Raw genomic sequence first — 19884 nt, 5'->3', positions numbered from 1 at the left:
TGTCACTGGCCCTCATGTGGGATCCGAACCGGGGCCCTCTGGCATCCCAAGCCAGTTCTTAACCATCGCACCACTCTGCCGGCCCTATACTTCTTTCTAAAGCTTAGTTTCCTCTTTTTTTTTTTTTAAGATTTGTAAAATATTGATCACTTTTCTTCTGACAGTTGGCCAGCTATGTGTATCCATGGAGACAAGAGTCAACCAGAAAGAGATTGGGTACTTAATGGTGAGTTCAAAATCAAAACTAAGCATTGTTGATGTTCTTATTTTGGGAATTGATAAACTTTCTGTAAAAGGACCACATAGTAAATATTTTCTGCTTTGCAGATTGTAAGATAGTGTGTGTCACAGCTATTCAGCTTTGTGCTGTTGTAGCACAAAAATGACCAAAGACAGTAAGTAAGGAAACAAACAGCCTGGCTGCGTTTCAGCAAGACATTATTTACAAAAATAGGTGTTATGCCAGATTTGACCTGCAGGCTAGTTTGCCTAGCACTGCTTTTAGTTAATTGACTATTGGGGCATTTTTTGGCTTATCTCCAAAGGTTCTTAAGGTCAGCAATGCTGGCTCTTCACACTTTTTCACAACTTACACCACCCTTCCTTTATGTAATAAGTTCTTGTCTTTATAGATAACGCTCACCAGCCCAGGAGCTCTCCAAGCCCCATGCTTTTGCGTTTTTATGGAGGCTTCATCACATAGGCATGATGGATCATTAACTCGATCTCCAGTGCCTCTCCCCTTCTCCGAGGATGGGGAGTGGAGCTAAAAGTGCCAAGTTTCTCATTATGGCTTGATACTATTTTTATTTGTTTATTTTTGTTACCAGCCCGCTTCAAGAGCTATTCTAGAGCCCACCAAGTGTCACCTTATCAGAAAAAAGCACTCTTCTCACCCAGGAAATACGAGGGATTTAGGAACCCTGTCAGGAACCTGGGTCAACGACTAAGTATTAGAATAAAAGATTCTCCTAGCATCCCTATTTATAAGGATTTGAGGAACTCTGTGTCAGGAACTGGGGACAGAAACCAATAGATTTTTTTTTCTATTATTTCACAGGAGAAAGTATGGTTTGTCCTTGCGTTCCACATGTTTTAAACTTGCCCCCGCCCCAAAATTGGTTTTATTTCATGTGGGATATAACTTTAGTGTAATAATTTAAGGGGAAAAAATCCTAGATCATGTGATTTTGTTACAAATTGCCATACCATTTTAATAGTATTTCATTATTAGAGGTAACTTCTGGTTTATTGCCCCTCTGACCCCTCTGCTAAAAGAGAGAGCAATAGATTTTCAAAATAATTACTGTTCTTAAATTTAAAAGACCTTGGCGTGTTGACACCATTACTTGAAATTTTACCATGGTAGGGTAAAAGGGCCAGATAGCTAGGAATGTTTATTTGGTCATTTTTAAAAGACATACCACTTAGCCTTCAATGTATTTCATAGTGTCGTTCTTGTTTTGCAGAGTTCCGTTCTGGAAAGGCTCCCATCCTCATTGCCACAGACGTAGCCTCCCGTGGGCTAGGTTTGTATAGATAGGTGTCTCTGTCAATGGTATATGTATCTTTTGGTTTACAGATTTGTTTGTCATTTCAAATTAGAGTTGTATATATGTTTGTTTAGATAAATATTTAAAAGAGAAGAATACAAAGTGTGATTCTCCCCCCTCCCCCACAATTTTTTTTTAAACTTGGCATTTTGGGGGTTTTTTCTTTTTTCTTACATTTTCGAAGTCTCTTTCTGCTCCTAACAAACAGACTTTGGTGTGCAGCAAGGCCTAGGCATGACTGTTCAGAGGGAGAGGAGACATTCAGTTGAACAGCTCAACTTCTTCCTGGTTTTATTCTGTTATCTGGCTGGATAGAGTGAGCCTGATTGAGCCTAACTGTCAGAAGCTAGTTTTTTCAGTTATCCTTCTCCTTATACCAGTTTATCTGTGCTAGATACATATGGAGGTCCAAGTCCATGAATGCTGGCATAATATATTCTTGGGGTTTAGTAAGTCTCTAAACACAGTATCATTCAGCAATTAAATCTGCATTGCCCAGTTTTATTTACTGAAGTAAAATTATGGGCACTCAGCCACCCCTCCCCTCCCCTCCCCCACACTCTTATCATTGATTTGCTGTATTCCAATTTAAGAACCTAATTTGAGGCTGGTGTTCTGGAGTTTTTGACCTGTTATGATTTAAATACAGAGATACTTCGCAGTACTTGAGCCTATTCTGAGCTTAAACAGAGGTAACTCAAAACTTATATTTAAAAAAGATGAGATTATTTCTGTCACAAAGATACCTTTAAATTATTGACATGTATTTAATTTCTTGCCCAGTAAGGCGAGAAGTACCATATTCCCTTAAAATGTTTAACATAAAGAAACAAGTATTCAAAGTGGAATACAAAAGTAATGAAGACTTATACATTGCACTCATCATTCCCTCCTTCAGAGGCGGTGACCTGCAGCCATGACTAAAAGTTGTCTCTGCCCTCTTGAGGTCATGTCTGGATCTGTGCGGTTAGAACTTGGGCCTGTTGGGAGAAGAGGCTGAGAGGCCTGAAAGCAGTTCACATGAAAGCTTTCAGTGATGGTGGTTTTTAAACAGGCTTGCTATGTGCTGGTAGCTTCTTTGTGCATCTTGCCTAGACAATTAAAAACATTGTTTATGGTCCCCTGCTTTTCTAAACCAAATCAATTGGCTACCATTAGAATAACTTAGACTCTTCATCCCACCCCCACTCACCCAAGTGAGGGGGAGAGGGAAGGTACCTGAGTCTGTTTCTTGTTACTCAACATCAGTGCTTGTTTTGGGCCCCTTTGTTTGCTGCCTTGTAAAAATCAAAAGGAGGGGGAAAACCCACCAAAATGGCAGAATGCTGACCAAGGTCCTACAAGATCCTGGAAAGTGAAGGCTTCTACCTCATAGACAGGGGTGCAATTTTCAGCTGAGTCACCAGGCCTTTTTTCACTTCCTGTCGAGAGATGGCTTCTTATATATTCCCTTCAGGTAAGTTCTTTGATTCCCCTACTGTTAACACTAGTCATCCTCAGGAAACCACTATTTATTACTCCCTTTCAACTGGGATATTTTTGATTTTTCCTTTTTTTTTGTTTAAATTACACACTGTTAAGCTAAAAGTATTGAATTTATTTTGTTTTGTTTTTTAACAGAAGCTTTGATACAGCTGCAGATCACTCAGTACATGGCCGAGACCAATCTACATTGGCCCGAAGCAGCTCTAGATGAGCCTATTGGCTAGTCTCAGTTCCTCCCAATTAGCGATTGGAGATTGAGGCCATGTCACAGGGCTTGTCAGACAAAAAGTTGCCATCCTAGGCAGCTGGCCAAAACATTAACTTTGCAATTTCTCACCCTGCTACAGCATCTTCTCTAAAGGCAGCAAGATAATATTGTGGCCGTGCACAAGTAACATGAGGGCAGGCTTGACTGGAGAAAATCACATCCTGCGCTTGCCCGTATGTGTCCTCAGCCCGCTCTGTGTGCACACGCAGGACACCTTTCTAGTATGAAGAACTTGCACCATGTCTGCCCCTATTGAACCCCTCCAGGGATACTCCCCAAGTATTAGTATCTGAACCGGTGACTTCAGTCCCCCGTGCTTCCTGCTAGGGAAGCACACGTCCGGGCATCCAGTGCAGTAATTCAGCTGGCTCTGTGCCCGTGTGCCTGTGGTCACACAGTGGGATTGACTGAGGAGCACCTTCTTAGCTCTGAAGATGTGGTCATGGAGCATAATTTGCCACCCCAGCCCACCCCCCATCTCACATCCATCCCGGCCCTGCACATTTTTGTTTTTCCCTTGTTGCATCAACGACCCTAGCCGGAGACTCACGCTGCCCCCTGTGATGACTGCCTTCTCGTCTTTCTGGTGTGATTTCAGGACTTTAGGGGTCAGTAAAGACTGAGGAGCCTTTATTGTAATAAGAAACAGACATAATGCCCCTTTCTTCACAGGCCCTTTAACAATAGCTGAATTTTTTTTTTTTTTTTGAGCATCACCCCTTTCCCCCCTGAAATTAATCCAGTCTGGGCAATAGATGCAGTCTGACCCTTTGGATGTAACTTACATTTTTTTATTAATTATTTTTTTCTACAATCACCCCAATTATCCTTGGGGGAGGCGTTGGAGGACCTGAAATTTTTACCCGAACCCAGGTTCTCCGGCGCTTGGCAACCAAATGGGGCTACAGAGAAGCATCTAAGCCAGTTCACAGAGCGAGCGTGTGTGGGGACTTCTCACTGCCACGGACCCTTGATGCATGCTCCCCGCGCTCCAGTGGTCCCGTGTCAGAAGGCGGAGTTTTCGAAAGGAGGCCGCCAAAAATAAAAGGCAAAGAGACGGGATCGGCTGCAGCGGTTTCCCAAAGGAGGAGGGAGTGTGCATCGGTCTGGTAACAAACAGAGAATGCTTTTTAATTATTTATATCACAAAAATCTGTGTTTTATCTAGGATATTTTCTGAATATTCTTTGTAAAATGCAGATTTTTCTTTCCACAAAACATTAGGATTCTTTGTTATATACTTAAATTTGTTTGTTTAAGTAGGTAAAAATATACATTTAGCTGAAAGCATTACACTAACATTTACATACTTGAAGCATTAGGAGGTTTTTCAACCCAATTCCCAGCAGCAGACAGAACATTAAACTTGTGTCTCAAGGTTTCATGGTTTTTCCCACACTCTGGCTATTTAATTTCCCAGGTTACGTAGACAATCTTTGATAATTGAAGCAAGTATTGAGTTAAAATAACCTTGAGTTGAGCAAAAAACCTCATTTGGCAGAGCTGGGCTTGGTAGTACAGTGAAATTTTAGTGTAATGTGCTTTTGTAATTGAAAGGGGAAAGATAATTTGGATATTTCTGCAAAGGAAACTAGATGTGCACTTGGACTCTGATTAGTTTTTTTAAATATAAGCAAAAAATTAAATGTTTTGATTAAGTCTCCTTAAAAATGTAGTAATAAAGTATACGAAGTTTCTTTTTTCATTTTGCTCTGTGACTGGTTTAAAGGTAAGTTTGTTATGTTACCGGTAGATTTTGCCAGGCTTCTCCCAACAGAGTAGAAGTGATTTGGCCTTGTGACTTAATAGTGGTACTACTGTCTTCTACATTCCAGTGTTGCAAAGGAGAGGGCTGGAATTCGGTACAACTCCTGCCTGTATATTGGCTAAAATGCAGGAGAGGCAGGAGTAGGGAGGGTTGAATGGGATTCCCTTAGAATTTTAAGCTGATATATACGATAATAGCTGACGCCATTGCCTCTGCATGTCCCGAGAATCATTAATCCTCTTACTCTGTTGGGATGAGTCTTTTTCTGTTCCTGTTCAGAGTGGTTGCTAACTTAATCTTCTCTCCTCTTGCTGTCATCTGCATTCGTGCTTCCTACCTGTCGTTGGCATGTCCTTACCTTCTCTTTCCCTGCCACGTCAACCTACACACTGACTCATCATTGGCTTGGAAGATGTGGAAGATGTCAAGTTTGTGATCAACTACGACTATCCAAACAGCTCAGAGGACTATGTACACCGCATTGGCCGAACAGCCCGTAGCACCAACAAGGGCACGGCCTACACCTTCTTCACCCCAGGAAACCTAAAGCAGGCCCGAGAGTTGATCAAGGTGCTGGAAGAAGCCAATCAGGCCATCAATCCAAAACTGATGCAGCTAGTGGACCACAGAGGAGGCGGCGGAGGAGGGGGTAAGGGTAAGTCCTGGAGTTCTCCAGGAACTGCCAAGGTATCTTTGTGTTCACTGTGCTGTGTTTTTTCAGTCTTGTGAAGGCTTTAAGTATGTTGCTTAGGAACAAAGGGCAGTGTTTAATAGTTTTCATAATCTGTCCTGAGTAAGACAAGGTGAAGGTTGGGGCCTGTTATGATTGTCCTTTTGCAGCATAGTATTTCTGTAGATGATATAAAATGGGCCTTTATATATTGAAGTACATCGTGTATGTTCAAAATTAAGCTGAATTATGGTTGCTTTTAATACCTAATTTATACCGTTTTATGGTAGTAGAACAGGCATAGCTATTGGATCTTAAAATTAGACAGTTGCAGAATACACTAGGACCTAGGCCTCTTAACTACAAGTTCGGTATTTCTTTTTACCCCAACTTACTGCGTGTTTAAGTTTAAGTTCTATATCAGAATTCCCTGAGAGGTTTTAAAAATACAGGTTTTCTTTTTTTAAGTGGGTTTGGAATTGAACTAGGAGCCTGAACATCTTTCCTAAAACTTATGAGATGATTCTAGTGCAGTTAGGTCCACAAAGCGACACTGAACCACTGCGCTCTGGTGAAGGAGCCATCTCTTCATGGTGGTTTGGGCGCAGCTGATCTCACACATTCATTTACACACAAATTTTCAAATATGAAATACGTCTTTACTAAGTCACAAACACGACTGGCGATAGGTTACAGTAGAGGGGAAAGACACAGAAGCAATGAGTCACAGTAATTACGTTAACTTAGATATTTGAAAATTTCTGTGCAATGAATCTGTGAGATCAGTTGTGCCCAACGGAGGGTTAAAACCTGTGGTAAGTTACCTAAACCTCTGTTTACCACTGTTCCTACATTTTTAAGATTGTGTTTCTTGATAACCCTCAAGTAAAGTCCTAAACGGGTGAGAAATTGAATATTCTTAATGTTTACCATTATTTCAAATATGTCCCATTCAAGATTCAAATTATGGGCATATTTTTTAAGTGCTGACTTGGAAGCTGGCCTAACTAAAGAACAATAAAAAAATGTTGAATACTTTTGTACCTGGTAGAAGAATATGTTTGGATTGTATATCTGGCATTAAAGATTCCTTGTGTCCTCCCACCAGGAGGTCGTTCTCGATACCGGACCACTTCTTCAGCCAACAATCCCAATCTGATGTATCAGGATGAGTGTGACCGGAGGCTTCGAGGAGTCAAGGATGGTGGCCGGAGAGACTCTGCAAGCTATCGGGATCGTAGTGAAACCGATAGAGCTGGTTATGCTAATGGCAGTGGCTACGGAAGTCCAAATTCTGCCTTTGGAGCACAAGCAGGCCAATACACCTATAGTCAAGGCACCTATGGGGCAGCTGCTTATGGCACCAGTGGCTATACGGCCCAAGAATATGGCGCTGGCACTTACGGGGCTAGTACCACCGCTTCAACTGGGAGAAGTTCACAGAGCTCTAGCCAGCAGTTTAGTGGGATAGGCCGGTCTGGGCAGCAGCCACAGCCACTGATGTCACAACAGTTTGCACAGCCTCCGGGAGCTACCAATATGATAGGTTACATGGGGCAGACTGCCTACCAATACCCCCCTCCTCCTCCTCCCCCTCCTCCTTCACGTAAATGAAACCACGAGAGTGGTAGTGACTTACGCAGACTTACTACATTTAAAGGAACGCTGTCTTTCCCTTTTTTTTTTTTCCTCTTCCCTTTTTCTTTCTTTTTTATTTTTTCTCCCAGCCATTGTGATTTGTCTTTCCTGCAGATTAGTTAGAATTCTCTGCCAGGTTTCTTCAGCCCGCCAAATTGATCCAGTCTGTAATAACAGATTTTGTAAAAATTATATGTGTAGCTGACTGGAAGAGATTTTTTTTTTTCCCCCAACTTCTTGCATGTGGAGGATATTTGAGCTATTTTTCATCTTAAAAGAAAAAGCAAGGTATTAGGCCCTTTTGTGGGAGCCCGTTTTTGTTGTCCTGAATTTGAGGGGTGGGGGTACGGGAGGGTAGAGGGTTGGATTCTGCAGAAGGAGATGGCATCTGTGCTTTAAATTGCTCTCATTACTAGTTAGAAAACCAAGAGGGATTTCCCTGCACATTTTCCAGAATGTTTTTTAATGTTGCTCAAGCTGGAACGGGGTTCTTCAGGCCTGATGAGTTTTTAAGACAGTGCTTTGCCATTGTCATTTTGGCTGGTTGCTTGTTATAAGTGCATTCAACAGTCTAAAAATTCCTAATTCGTTTTGTCTCCCTTATACCTTGCCTTCTCCCTTCCCGATTACTGAAAAATAACCATATTAGTGTCAGGTTAGAAATTGAATTGCCGAGTCGGAATTTTTTTAAGTATCTTTTAAATGAAAAACCCCAAGTGTTCATGGCAGTGGTTAAATGTAGCAGCTCAGCATCTGGGTGGAAGCTGCCTATTCTTCCCCATATAAACGGACCATCTGTGAGATCCACTTTCCAACCAGACAGCTGCTGTGAGCAAGAACATAAATGCTCACTGGAAGCTGATTAACCAGTTCAAGATGCATTCACTTGTAGTGTACAAACCACCTGTAGTTATAAACAATATACTCATTGGGCAAATTTTAAGCTCGAGAGCTAGAATAAAAGCAGCTCTTGGCCACCTCCTCAGCCCTTTTGGCCAAGTTGTCTTAAAGAATCTCAAGGGTTTGTTAAGAAAGAACTCTTACTCTCTTCATACTCTGTTCTCTGCAGTGCTTTGTAACAGCTTTCGGATGCAAATTTTCCTCGGCATCCTTTTGCACTCAGCTTTTTACAGGTAGGTAGTGCTTGAGAAAAATTACAGAGAACTAAAGCCTAAACCTTTTTACTTTTCCTCCATCTAAAGGTAGGTGAGTTCATCCCCTTTGTAGTAATACTGATTGTTTTACTGATACTGCCTATGACAGATAGGCCTGGAAAGAATCTCTTGGGTTCACTCATAACAGGACAGGGAGATCAGACAGCCCCAGAAACCTCTTCCATACCTAGTGTGAGACTTCATTTTGTAGTGCTGTTGTCAGTATTGTTCATTCACAATGTACTCAAAGGGGGAAGGCTCCACTGCATTCTTTGGCTAAGGCCTGAGAGTGCTCGCTGGTTTGTAAGATCCAAATATCTAAATACTTGAGGTTTTTTGTTTTCCTTTTTAAGTTCTTCAGGGAGAGAAGGGGTTGTTTCTGAGGGGTTCTGAAAGTATGGTTGAATATGCAGCATACAGGTAGGTTATCAGCATACGCTGAAATATATGCATGTAAGAACTTGGACATCTTTTTACCCCCTACTTTCTTCCTTAACTTTTCTTTTTCTCCTTATAGAAGTTTAGGGTGAGGGGAGGATAGTAGGCACAGGAAAAATGTGGCAAAACTGCTCTGTGCTTTCCAACCAAAGTGTCTTCACAATTTTTTTTGCCTAAGCACTGACAAGTCCATTGTAGACATCTCTGCACCAAAATTCTGATGTTTTTTTAAAAACAGGTGCCACCGGTGGGAGTGTCCTACTCTTGCAGGTCTTACAAGCACCCCTTTTCGGGAAAGGTCTCTGGGCAAGCAAGTGGTATTTGGTCTGCTTGCTTCCCTTTTGCCCACCAGGGATGTTGTAATCATATAGTCAAAATAACAGCATATTCCAAGTCTTAAAGACTCTTATGGTCTGAGCACAGCTGGAATCTAGCAGAGTTTTTCCTGTAATTCTAAAGTAACTGCTTCCTGTGTCTGTCACTCATAATTAGGTTCCGCCTTTGCTTTCAGAACATGAGCAGAAGAGATCTCATTTGATGCTAGGTATGTGGTCATGGTTGAAACTCATTTAGAAAACAGATTTCAATATTAAGCTTTGGGGCTGCTTCTCCCCAGTCCCTCCCTAACAATTCATTGTGTGTGTGTGGACTCCTCTCATCTAAAAAGGTGGCTTTTGCTTGGGATCAGTGCTCTATTCACGTCCTTGCTGGTCTCTGAACACATTCCTGTTGCATTAAGACTTGAAAGATTTGTAGATGTGTGATGTTCAGGCACAGGATGCTAAACGCTATGTTGCTATTCTTAGTTTGTAAATTGTCCTTTTGATACCATCTTGTTTTCTTTTGTAGGTATAAATAAAACACTGTTGACAATAAGGTGCCGAGCGTTTTATTGCTTAAAAATTCTCTGACTACAGTCCGGTGACAGCCCTCTTTTATCGTTTTTATTTGCTTCAGGCCAAGGTTGGGATGTTGGAAATCACCTTAGCACCTAAAAATGTGAAAGGGAGGTGGGACTGATTCGTCTTACTGCAAAAATTTGAGTCACAAAGCAACAAGACAGTGCCTAGTAAGTAGGTAAAGGCTTGGGTATCTGTTTCCCCCTGTAAAATGGTCATGCTAATAGTGCCCACCTAGGGTTGTGACTTGTATTAAGGTACTGAGTGTGGGACTACCTTGTACCACAATAGGACTCAGGTCAATTTTAAAGATAAAGCATGCAACTACTGACGACTTGCCAAAGCTTGTAAATGTGGCCTTGTACCCTGACATCTTTCCAGGTTGAGACTGACTTGTTAGCATGAGTCTTGCACTAGGGGTTTAGAGAGCTAGCGTTTATTTGACCCATTCACAGGTTAGGCACCCAAGGTTTCTTGATCCAGTTGACGGTGCAGCACCATATTTGTGTAATTGGCCCAGCTTTTCATTACCTCTATAAAGGATGTACTGATGAGAAGGTCTTCTAGATAGAATGATGAGTGCTTTGCTGAAATCCACACTTTTTTCACTTTTCTGGTTTTAATTTTAACATTTGTTCTGAGTCATGTATAAGTCACCCAATAGAACATTTCAAATATTTTACTTCATGTCCTGGAGTTGTAGGACACCTCTGAGGACCTCAAATTGGCACCGGAAGACTTAACTTCTTTCCTTTAAGGACTAGAAGAAAATGAAGATGAAATTAGAGTTTATCACACTGATGAAAGGACTATATCTTTGTGCATAATCTTAGTATCTCTAACGCCCTGTTCCCAGGCATTCAGATGTTAAAACCAAAGGGAAAACTCCCTGCCAGGTTAACTACAGACTCACTCACCCCCATCTTGGTTACTGATACCATCAACACCACCCCCTTAGTCTGGAAGTTCCGCATCTGACTAGTCCACATTTCACAGCCATCCATCAGCAAACCCCAACTCCACATCCCTTTGCACTGATGACCTCTTCCTGGACCGTTGCAACTGCCCCATAACTAGTTTCCTGCTTTGACTGCTTTTTTCCCTACGCAGCACATAGGGGATTGGTTTTTTTAAACAACCCCTCCAGTAGCAGCCCTTTGCAATCAAAATGCAATGCAAACTCCTTACAGGGCCTTTGAGGCCCCTTGTGACTGGTCTTGCTTGACCTGATACCTCTGGGTTTATAGATTTATGACCACACGAGCCCTTTTGTCCTCGATCACACCAAGCTGTTTTGCCTTGGGGCTTATACATAAGCTCTTCTCTGGAATGGTTTTCTATATTTTCCTAATTTTGTCTCATTACTTCATAGCTGTCTTCGCTGTACACAGTGTTTGCATTGTACATACAGTATCCTGTTCTATTTTTTTTCATGGCACTTAACTGTTTCCTGAAAAGACTTTTCTTTCCTCATTAGAATAAGCACTGCGAGGTCCAGAGGCTTGCCTCTGTTCACCTTCCTGCCCTCAACACCAAGTAGATGAGTACCCCTTGGGGCAGTGCCAGCAACACTGTTCTCTCAGCACCTACCTTTGGTCACATACAAGTAGAAGAAGTCACAGTAGAAGATGGTCTGTACCACCCCAGACACCACTGCAATTTGGTCATAGAAATTCTCAGTCTGGTACCGCCTGATCCAGTTAGCCAGGTAGAGTGCCCGGTATAGCCCAAGAAAGAACAGGTAGTGAGTAGTGATGGTCTCGGCCTCCCCGGTCTTGCTGATCATGAATAGCTGGGGCAGGATGGCCACCGACTCCAGGTAGATGGAGAAAGTCCAGAGGATCTGAGCCAGGGAGATGAGGAGGCTGATCAAGACCCAGAAGGGGCCCATCTCTTTAATAAGAGAATTGCTAAAATATGTTCATTCGAGAGAACACAGTAAATCATATTCTTACAATTTTTTATATTTTCATCAGTATAGCATTCCACCCCCTATCTGTAAATACAAAAACTTTTTAAAGATTCAAGCATACTGCTGTTTTCTTTCACAACACAGTATGAACATTTCTATAGCACATTATTTTTTAATTGCAGAATTTTCTTGTATAAACTCACCTTAATTGAGGCCAGGTTTCTCAAAATAGTGAACACTAGCATCAGAATCTCCTGATATTCTTGTTGCCCCACAGCCCAGACCTGCTGAGTTTGAAATCTCAGCCTGGACTGCACCCTCGTGTCCATTAACCACCTGTTGGCCACAGGTCCCAACAGACCTAAGTGCTGTGATGCCTGCTTTGCGAACATCGCTAGATGTGCCCGTTTTCAGGTGGAGCAGTAAGGGTAGCTTGTGGCTAATTTCTAAACAACAATATGAGTAATGGTCATGGTTGTAGCAGAAAGCAAGCCCAGACGTTGGGAGGGCAGGATGTTAGGGAGCATGTTTGTCTTTGAGAATTAGTATTCTGGGTCCCTTTCCTTACCTCCAGGGGAGTGAAATTATAGTTCTCAAGGAAGGAGAGGCCAATGACTGGGACCAGCAGAAACTCCAGGCGGAACGTGTCATTCTCACTGTCAAACGTTTTCCGAAATTTCCCGTAGATCATGTACACTGTGACATAAGCACAGAGGAGAAAAACCACCTACAAAGGGAGAGAGACACATGGGACTTCGTGAAGTCATTTCCCCGCCTATTGGCTAGGCTTCAAAGCCACCCTGAGTTGGGGCCTGCGAAACCTAAAGGATAGTGCTCTGCCTCAAGGTGGAAGGGGTGAAATGTGTTGGCAGTTGCTCTTAGGCCCAGTGGCCAAGAGCCTGAAGCTAATGACCCTTTGTTAAGTGACTCGGAGCTTCTAACTGGGACTGATGGTGCTACCATGAAGACTCAAAGGTGCCCCGGCGTCTCCACTGCAAAGCATGAGGCAAAAACAGCCGGGATTGATCTTCAGGAGGATTTCGCAGTGGCGGTCCAGGGCACTGTTCAAACCTCGGCTTCCTGGGTCTGCATCGGTGACTTGAGAGCGTTCTTTCACAGGACTAACAGTCCCTGAGTGAGTTGATCTCTGCTCCTTCAGAAAAGCTCTTTTTCCAATTACAGTAGCTGTCCTCCAGCACACGAGCTCTGACAAGTTCGCGAACTCGTCCCAGAAAAAGTGCTCCATACCTCATTGCTGAATATCACTATGGTCACCTTCCAAGTCCTCCCCTTGGGAAGCTAGGCACTGACACTAGTGCCTAGTCCTCCCTTCAAAGCAATTTGGGAACTCTTTTTCTGGAATGGCCATCAGAGCTGTCGTCATATTACCCTTGATGTCCTGAATGTCATCAAAATGTCTCCCTTTCAATATTTCCTTTATCTTCGGGTAAAGAAAGAAGTCGCTGGGGGCCAGATCAGGTGGGTAGGGAGGGTGTTCCAGTACAGCTATTTGTTTACTGGCTAAAAACTCCCTCACAGACTGTGCTGTGTGAGCTGGTGCATTGTCGTGATGCAGGAGCCATGAATTGTTGGCAAAAAGTTCAGGTCATCTAACTTTTTCACGCAGCCTTTTCAGCACTTCCAGAGAGTAAACTTGGTTAACTGTTTGTCCAGTTGGTACAAGTTCATAATGAATAATCCCTCTGATAGCAAAAAAGGTTAGCAACAGCATTGCAACAAGTTCATGAACTTAATTGTCAGACTTTGTATAATCTTATGATCTAGCCTCTCAAACCTAGAGGCCAGCGGTTCTCAAACTTGAATGTGCATCAGAGTCACACAGATGGCTGCCCCTTCCCCTGCCCCCACAGTGCCTGATTTAGTAGGTCTGAGTGGGCCTGAGGACTTGAGTTTCTAGCAAGTTCCTATGTGATGCTGATGGTCCAGGACTACACTGGCCTAAAGAATTATTTGTACTTAAAAACTCAGGTGAAGTTATTTCCTCGAAGTCTTTTCTCACCAGAATGAGGTACACATACTCTGTGTCACCACAGCCCTGTGTGAAAATATTGACTGCTGCCCATGGTCACATGTTCTGTACATGTCCGTGTAATGGCCTATCTCCCCTATGAAGGGATTCCTATAAGAGGATCCATATCCTGTCCACTTCTGAATCCCCAGCCCATCACTCAAGGCCCAGCAGAAAACAAATGCTAGAATTAGTGACTGAGTCAAGGAAGAGGTGATCACTTCATCCTGCAAAAATGTGGAAACACGTCTTTGCAGTTCCTAGACCTCATTCCGTCATGCCATGGGCTGGGTCTCAGTCCCTGCCAGGACTGCCCAAGTCAGACCCTGGGGCAGAGAATGAACTAAGCAGATGGTGTTTGCTACTTGTGTGTTGAATTTAAGTAGACAGTGATTTCAGGACCTCAGGCTCAAGTTCACACTGAGTTCAACACCCCACAGGTAACAGCAGCCTCCTTTCCACCAATCTTAGGAACTAGAATGCCTGGAATCCCTAAAGGACATCCCTGATGAGGAGAAGGAGAACTCGCTTTGGTTAAATATCTTCTGGGTATTAGGCACTTTACATACTGGGGGTGCCAAAAACATGTATACAAGTGGACACTTGGGTCAGCGTTGCTCAATTAGTAGTTTGCCGTCATCAGAAGTGTCTGGACGCTGATGGGAACCACTTTGAGCACCTCTTGTAATTGCAGAAGTCAAACGTGACTTGTAGTCATCGTTTGTTATCGGTATATATTGCATATTACAATTTGAATAGTTTTTTCCTTTCTTAAAATGTGTATACATCTTTTTGGCACCCTCTGTATTTGTCAGAAGGATGGTTGAATAAGTTCTTTGAAAGCTCAGGGTAGCATGTTTGATTTTTTCCTTGTTTTGTAACCGTTATAATATTGGGTGGTCGGAAAAGTCATGACGCAGTTTTGCAATGAAAAACAGAAAAATACGTCATGACTTTTCCGACAACCTAAGAGCTAACCTTTATTGAATGTTTAATATATGACAGCTATTATGTATTTACATTTATTACCTCATTTAATTTTCACAACACAACCCTCTGAGGGTAAGTACTAGTACCTTCATTTCACAGAGGAGGAAACTGAGGTGGCCGCAGCTGCTAGGAGCAAAGCCAGAATTTAAACCAGGTCTGCCTGGTTCCACGGCCTGAGTTCCCATGTGTACTGCCTCACGGTGTGGGACAGCGACGACAGCCCCCACACACACACTCAGCCACCCAGCCCCCTCACCTTCATGACTGTGTTGTAGGCGGAGATGAAGTTGGTGAACAGGTCCAGGTACCTGGTGGTGAAGACAAGAGCGAAAAGGATCTGGCTCTTCCCAGAGATGCCTACGGCCAGAGGGGGACAGGAGACAATGAGAACACAGATTCCCAGGCCCACGCGCACTCGAGAAGCCTAGAGCCTGAGCTGGAAAGGCCTCCAGAGTGTCCAGTTGCCCCAAAGGACGACACCCTGTCCAGGCACTGTACCTCCCCGCAGGACAGGAAGCACCCCTTCCCACTGGGTCACTTGAGTCTCTGTTCCCCTCATTAGGCTGTGATGTGTCTCCCAGTCTCCAAATAAAGACTGAATCCGAGTTCCCAGGGCCCCACGTGTGCTCTGGAAAGGGTGTCGGGGGCGGTGTGATCGGGCCTGGTAGGGGGCTGTCGAGGCTTCTCTTCATCCCACCTGCAGAGCTGCACTTTGACAATTCCCAAAGCTCTGTCTTTTGGGGAACTCGCTGATTTTACAAGCATCAGATAATACATAAAGCTGTAAATGAAAACGCAGCCGTCACCTGAATTCCAAAGCCTCAGTGTGCGTACTTCCAGATCTTTGTTGGCTCATCCATACACATGACACATATGTGCACACACATGACACATACGGATGCACCGAGAGGACAAAACCGAGGTCATACTTCCCATGCTATTTCCTCACCTGCTTTGGCCCCTTTCTTTCTTAACTTTTTACTTTGAAATAAGTTTAGATTTACGCAAGTGTTATATAGTGCAGAATTCCCGTATACCCTCCACCCCGCTTCCTCTCGTGTTAGCACCTCGCATAGTCACAGATCATTGACCATAACGAAGAAAGTGACTTCGTTCATTTATTCGTCTAGGACTAAACTCCAGGCTTTGGAGTTCACCAGTTTTCCCAGTGACGCCTGTTTTCCGTTCCAGGATCCCATCCAGGAACTGATGCTGCATTTAGCTGGCATGCTCCCTAGTTTCATTTTGGCCACTTCTGTTATGTCCTGGAGGTGGTTCCAGGCTGAGGTAAGCAGACGCCCCGCCTCCCTTTTCTCTGGCCCCCTCAAGCCCACACCAGTCTGGGGACTTCACCAAACCACTCCCATCAGTGCACCCACGTTTCTGCATCCAAAGGTCACCTGTCCCCACTCACCCAGTCTCTCAAGAGCCTGCTGAGCACTCATTCGTCTTTCCCAAACCTCGTGTGTCCTGAACCACCGCCCAGACCCCCTCTGGCTGCGCCTGTCCTCCTCGCCACCTAAACCGCTCTTTTCCCTCTGCCCCTTTTCCATCTCATCCCACACACCAGGGACACTCCTGCTCTGGACTCTCCTCCGAGTTCTGACCTATATGTTCCCGCCTGAACAAACTCATCATCTCCCCTCGAACCCCGCCGCTTCTGTCTCCCTCCTTCATAAACGCCACCACCATCCAGAAAACCAAAAGCCATCCTTGAGTCTGTCTCCCCTTTGTCCCTCCCCGTCCCCGTTTCTCAGCTCCACTGCTCCCACTCCAGTGCCCCTCACTCAGCCCAGCACCCCACCCCAGTGACGCCCAATTGGTCTTCCCAAGTCCTTCCTGGCTGCCCACCCCTCCCCCAATTCCACCCAGCAGAAAATGGGTTATTTGTAAAGTAAAACTCTGCTTAAAGCCCTTAAGTGGCTCCCTAATGCCCTTAAAATAAAGACCCAAATCCTTCTCATGGCTCATGAGGGCGCCTGGCTGCTCCCCTTGCCCCACATCTGGTCACCCTCCTCCTCACTCCCTCCCTCCAACCATGGTGACATGTCTGGATTTTCTTCTAAATGGAATGGAACAACTGGCGAGTTTGGCACTGAGAAGCGATGGTACCTGATTCAGGGTCTGGTTCCTTCATCCGCCTGAACTGTGTCTTATCTAATTCTACCTCTGGTGATGGCTATCTGGGGAGGGGGGACATTTTTAATGACAGAGGATGAACATCTAACATTCTGGAGAGCGCGGGGTCCATGTGCCTGACTTTCCTACCTGCATGGCAACCCTGACCCTCATCCGTGCATCCGTGCAACAGGCACTGTGAGGACTAAAGAGGATTCAGTGGAAATGTGAGTGCCACCCAGGGGCAGTGGCTGGCTGGCTGTGCGGGAAAGAGCCCCCTGGGGGCAGGCAATACTGAGCGGATCTGGGCTGTGCCTGTGGCTACACCATCTCCCTGAGCCCTCACAGAGGCCTTGCTGGGAGGCCCTCAGCCCCACTTGGGAGGGTCCAGGAGGCAGCCCTGGTGGAGGACGTTTGGCCACCCCCATCACATAGCCTTCCGCCACCCCTCCCTTCTCTCCATCCTCAGCCTGCCAGACCCCAGGCTTCGCTCATATCTTCCTCAGTGACTGGAGCCCTGGTGACCTGGAGCACAATGATATGCACACTCTTTTGAAAGCAGCAAATAATTTCCACCAAAGCAAGCTGCCCATGGAGACCCAGGACATGGAAAACAACGTGAGCCAGTAACCTGGCCAGAGTCCCTGAGGGGTGCCAAGCACATATAGGACCACCGACCAAATGACAGATGGGGAAACTGAGGCCCAGGGGCACTCAGCGAGTCAGGGGCAGCGCAAGAACAAAGCCCCAGTCTTCTGCTGCCTCAGGGCTGAGTCAGCGGGGTCACACCAGGCCCTGCCCCTCGGGGCTGACGGGGCTGGCACCCAGGCACCTCACCTCCACAGACCTCACTCTACCAGGCCTGTGCTGGTCCTTCTCCGCACACACACAGGCTGCACCACTGGTCTGTCCTTTCTCTTCCTAGAGCCTTAGCGCCTCTAACAAACCGTATCATTTCCTTGGTTGCTACCACTGTTGCTTGTTGGCGGTCTCCCACTGTCAGAAAGCCCACCGCCTGTGCTGCCTGTGATTATATATATATATATATATATATATATATATATATATATATATATATATATATATATATATATATATATATATATATATATAATGTCCCAGGGGCCTAGTACAGTGCCTGGCAGAGTGCATTGGGGAACAGCGCCCCCTCCCGGTCATGGTTGCACACCCTTCCCAGGGTCCTCTGTAAAAGTGCAGGGACAGGTCCAAGCTAGGTTCTTCCCCTCATGGGAGCCTTCTGCCCCCAGTCACCCCTCAGCATTCCTGTTTTCCTTCCCCCTGAGTGGGAACAGTGAGTGCCTATCTCTCCAGAGACCCCCAAACCCGAATGGCCTCCAGGTCTAGAATCACTGCCTTTGCAATGACCCTCACATCAGCACCCACCCCACACCCCCACCAAACCTCCCAGGCTGGCGGCCTCCATGCTGCTCTCTCTGCCTCCTCTCTCGGCCCCTCCACATGGCTTCTAGAGTGACATGCTTCAGGTCCCTTTCTGAGCCCCCTCCCTTGCTCCCAAACCTTCCATGGCTCCCCCATCCCAACTCCCTAGCTTGACAGATGAAGCCCTATCACATTTGGACCACCTTCCCCCCAGACTCATCTGCCTCCTGGCCCACCACCAAATTGGGCTGCTCACCCTTCCTGAAGCATTCTCTGCCCTCCCTGACTTCTGGGCTTTTGCACCCCCCATGCCTTCCACACAGCACACCCTTGCTGGGTGACACACTGCCCGTCCTCCAGGACCCAACACAGAGCTGCACCCTCCTCCATGAAGCCTTCAGGGGCCAACTCTGCCTCCTTGGCCCCTACCAGGTGCCCGCGCTCATCTCTGTGTCCCCTCACTGCAGAGTCAAGAACAGGGAAGGGCACCTCCAGGACACTAGCAGACAAAGATGGCTGCAGGAGGCTTGGGCAGCCTCTTAATGCACTGGGTCTGTTTGGCCACCACCAGTCCAGCTCTGAAACTTATCCAAACCCCAGCAAGGCAGCCAGATTATTGGGCAAAAGGGCGCTCCCTGGGCTTCTGCTCAGGGGCAACTCCATGCCCACCTGGGCAGGGCTTGGCCCCTCCCGCCACATCACAGCCGCCTGGCAGGAGAGGGAACAGGGCCCAGCTTTGCGGGGTATCTGAGACAGGGCAGGAGAAAGTGGCGAGGAGAAGGAAAGAGAAGACTGAGAGTTGGGGGCCACTGTGTTCGTATCTCCTCTGCCACTCCACCTCCCGTTCCCCACCCTGGGCCTGAGGAAGGGTAGAGAGAACAATGGGCCTGAACCGCTGCTGTTCCTGTGGAGCGAAGGGGATGACTGGCAGGACGCGGGCGTCACCTCCCCCTTAGACCCCTCCTCTTCCAACTAGCAGTGGCAATGGGGGTGAAGGGGTTGGTTGAAAGCACAAGCCCACCCTCCCTGCATAATCTCCAGGGTCCTCCTCCTTTGATATGGTACAACTTTTCATTTTCTTTGGCATCTGGGCTGTGCAAAAACTGTTTCAATCGCCCTCAAGCCGAAGTCTTGAACAGTCTTGAACAACCCCTCCTGAACAGACATCAGCGGCCGCCACCCCCCACCCCCGCCGCCCCAAACTCTGCAGGCTGGCCAGTGGAGGCGAGGTGGTCCAGCCCTGCCCCCAGTTCCCGGGTCCCCCACCTCCCGCCCGGGGCGCCCCTCACCCGCGCAGCACTTGGATCTCCAGATCTTCCCCAGGAGCAAGATCATGGCCAGGAGGTGGCTCAGGTCGCCGAGGATGCGGAACACGTTCATGTTCCAGCCCGCCCGTCCTGCGCCCGCGCGCAGCCAACTCCAGGGAAACTTTCCGGCTGGGCGAGGCGGCTGCCACGTCCGCCGCCCGGCCTGTGGGTCCCGCGCGCCCCGCACTAAGTCCGGGCGCCGCCGCTCCGCCAGCGCGCTCTCGGCCGGGCGGTGACGTGGCCAGGCCGGCCCC

At 46.2% G+C, this 19884-nt stretch overlaps 2 protein-coding genes across 4 annotated transcripts in view; one reads left to right on the top strand and one right to left on the bottom strand.

Annotated features, from left to right (window-relative positions):
* Positions 1–9850, top strand: part of DDX17 (DEAD-box helicase 17) — a 20631-nt gene extending 10781 nt beyond the window's left edge. Inside the window, exons 10-13 of one of the 2 annotated variants that reach the window (XM_019664592.1) lie at positions 165–226; positions 1470–1529; positions 5487–5723; positions 6853–9850. In XM_019664592.1, coding sequence (XP_019520137.1) covers positions 165–226; positions 1470–1529; positions 5487–5723; positions 6853–7358 — 865 coding nt within the window. In that variant the 3' untranslated portion in view covers positions 7359–9850. Of the gene's footprint in view, positions 1–164; positions 227–1469; positions 1530–5486; positions 5730–6852 lie in introns of both variants that reach the window. The other variant, XM_019664593.1, reaches the window with a different exon arrangement.
* KDELR3 (KDEL endoplasmic reticulum protein retention receptor 3) lies at positions 8869–19884 on the bottom strand. Of its 2 annotated transcripts, none has more exons than XM_019664594.1 (5): positions 19613–19884; positions 15061–15161; positions 12354–12512; positions 11464–11716; positions 8869–10633 (listed from the first exon to the last, which is right to left on the bottom strand). In XM_019664594.1, exons 1-5 carry the CDS (start codon positions 19701–19703, stop codon positions 10593–10595), a joined length of 645 nt encoding a protein of 214 aa, XP_019520139.1. In that variant the 5' UTR covers positions 19704–19884; the 3' UTR covers positions 8869–10592. The 2 variants fall into 2 exon arrangements, with proteins under 2 accessions (XP_019520139.1, XP_019520140.1); XM_019664595.1 differs by having other exon boundaries at positions 15061–15112; positions 19613–19695.

The sequence above is a fragment of the Hipposideros armiger genome, unplaced genomic scaffold (genome assembly GCF_001890085.2).
Source record: "Hipposideros armiger isolate ML-2016 unplaced genomic scaffold, ASM189008v1 scaffold_426, whole genome shotgun sequence".
Lineage (NCBI taxonomy): Eukaryota > Metazoa > Chordata > Mammalia > Chiroptera > Hipposideridae > Hipposideros > Hipposideros armiger.
The sequence above is the reverse complement of the archived record's forward strand: the minus strand, read 5'-3'. Positions and strand labels throughout refer to the sequence as shown.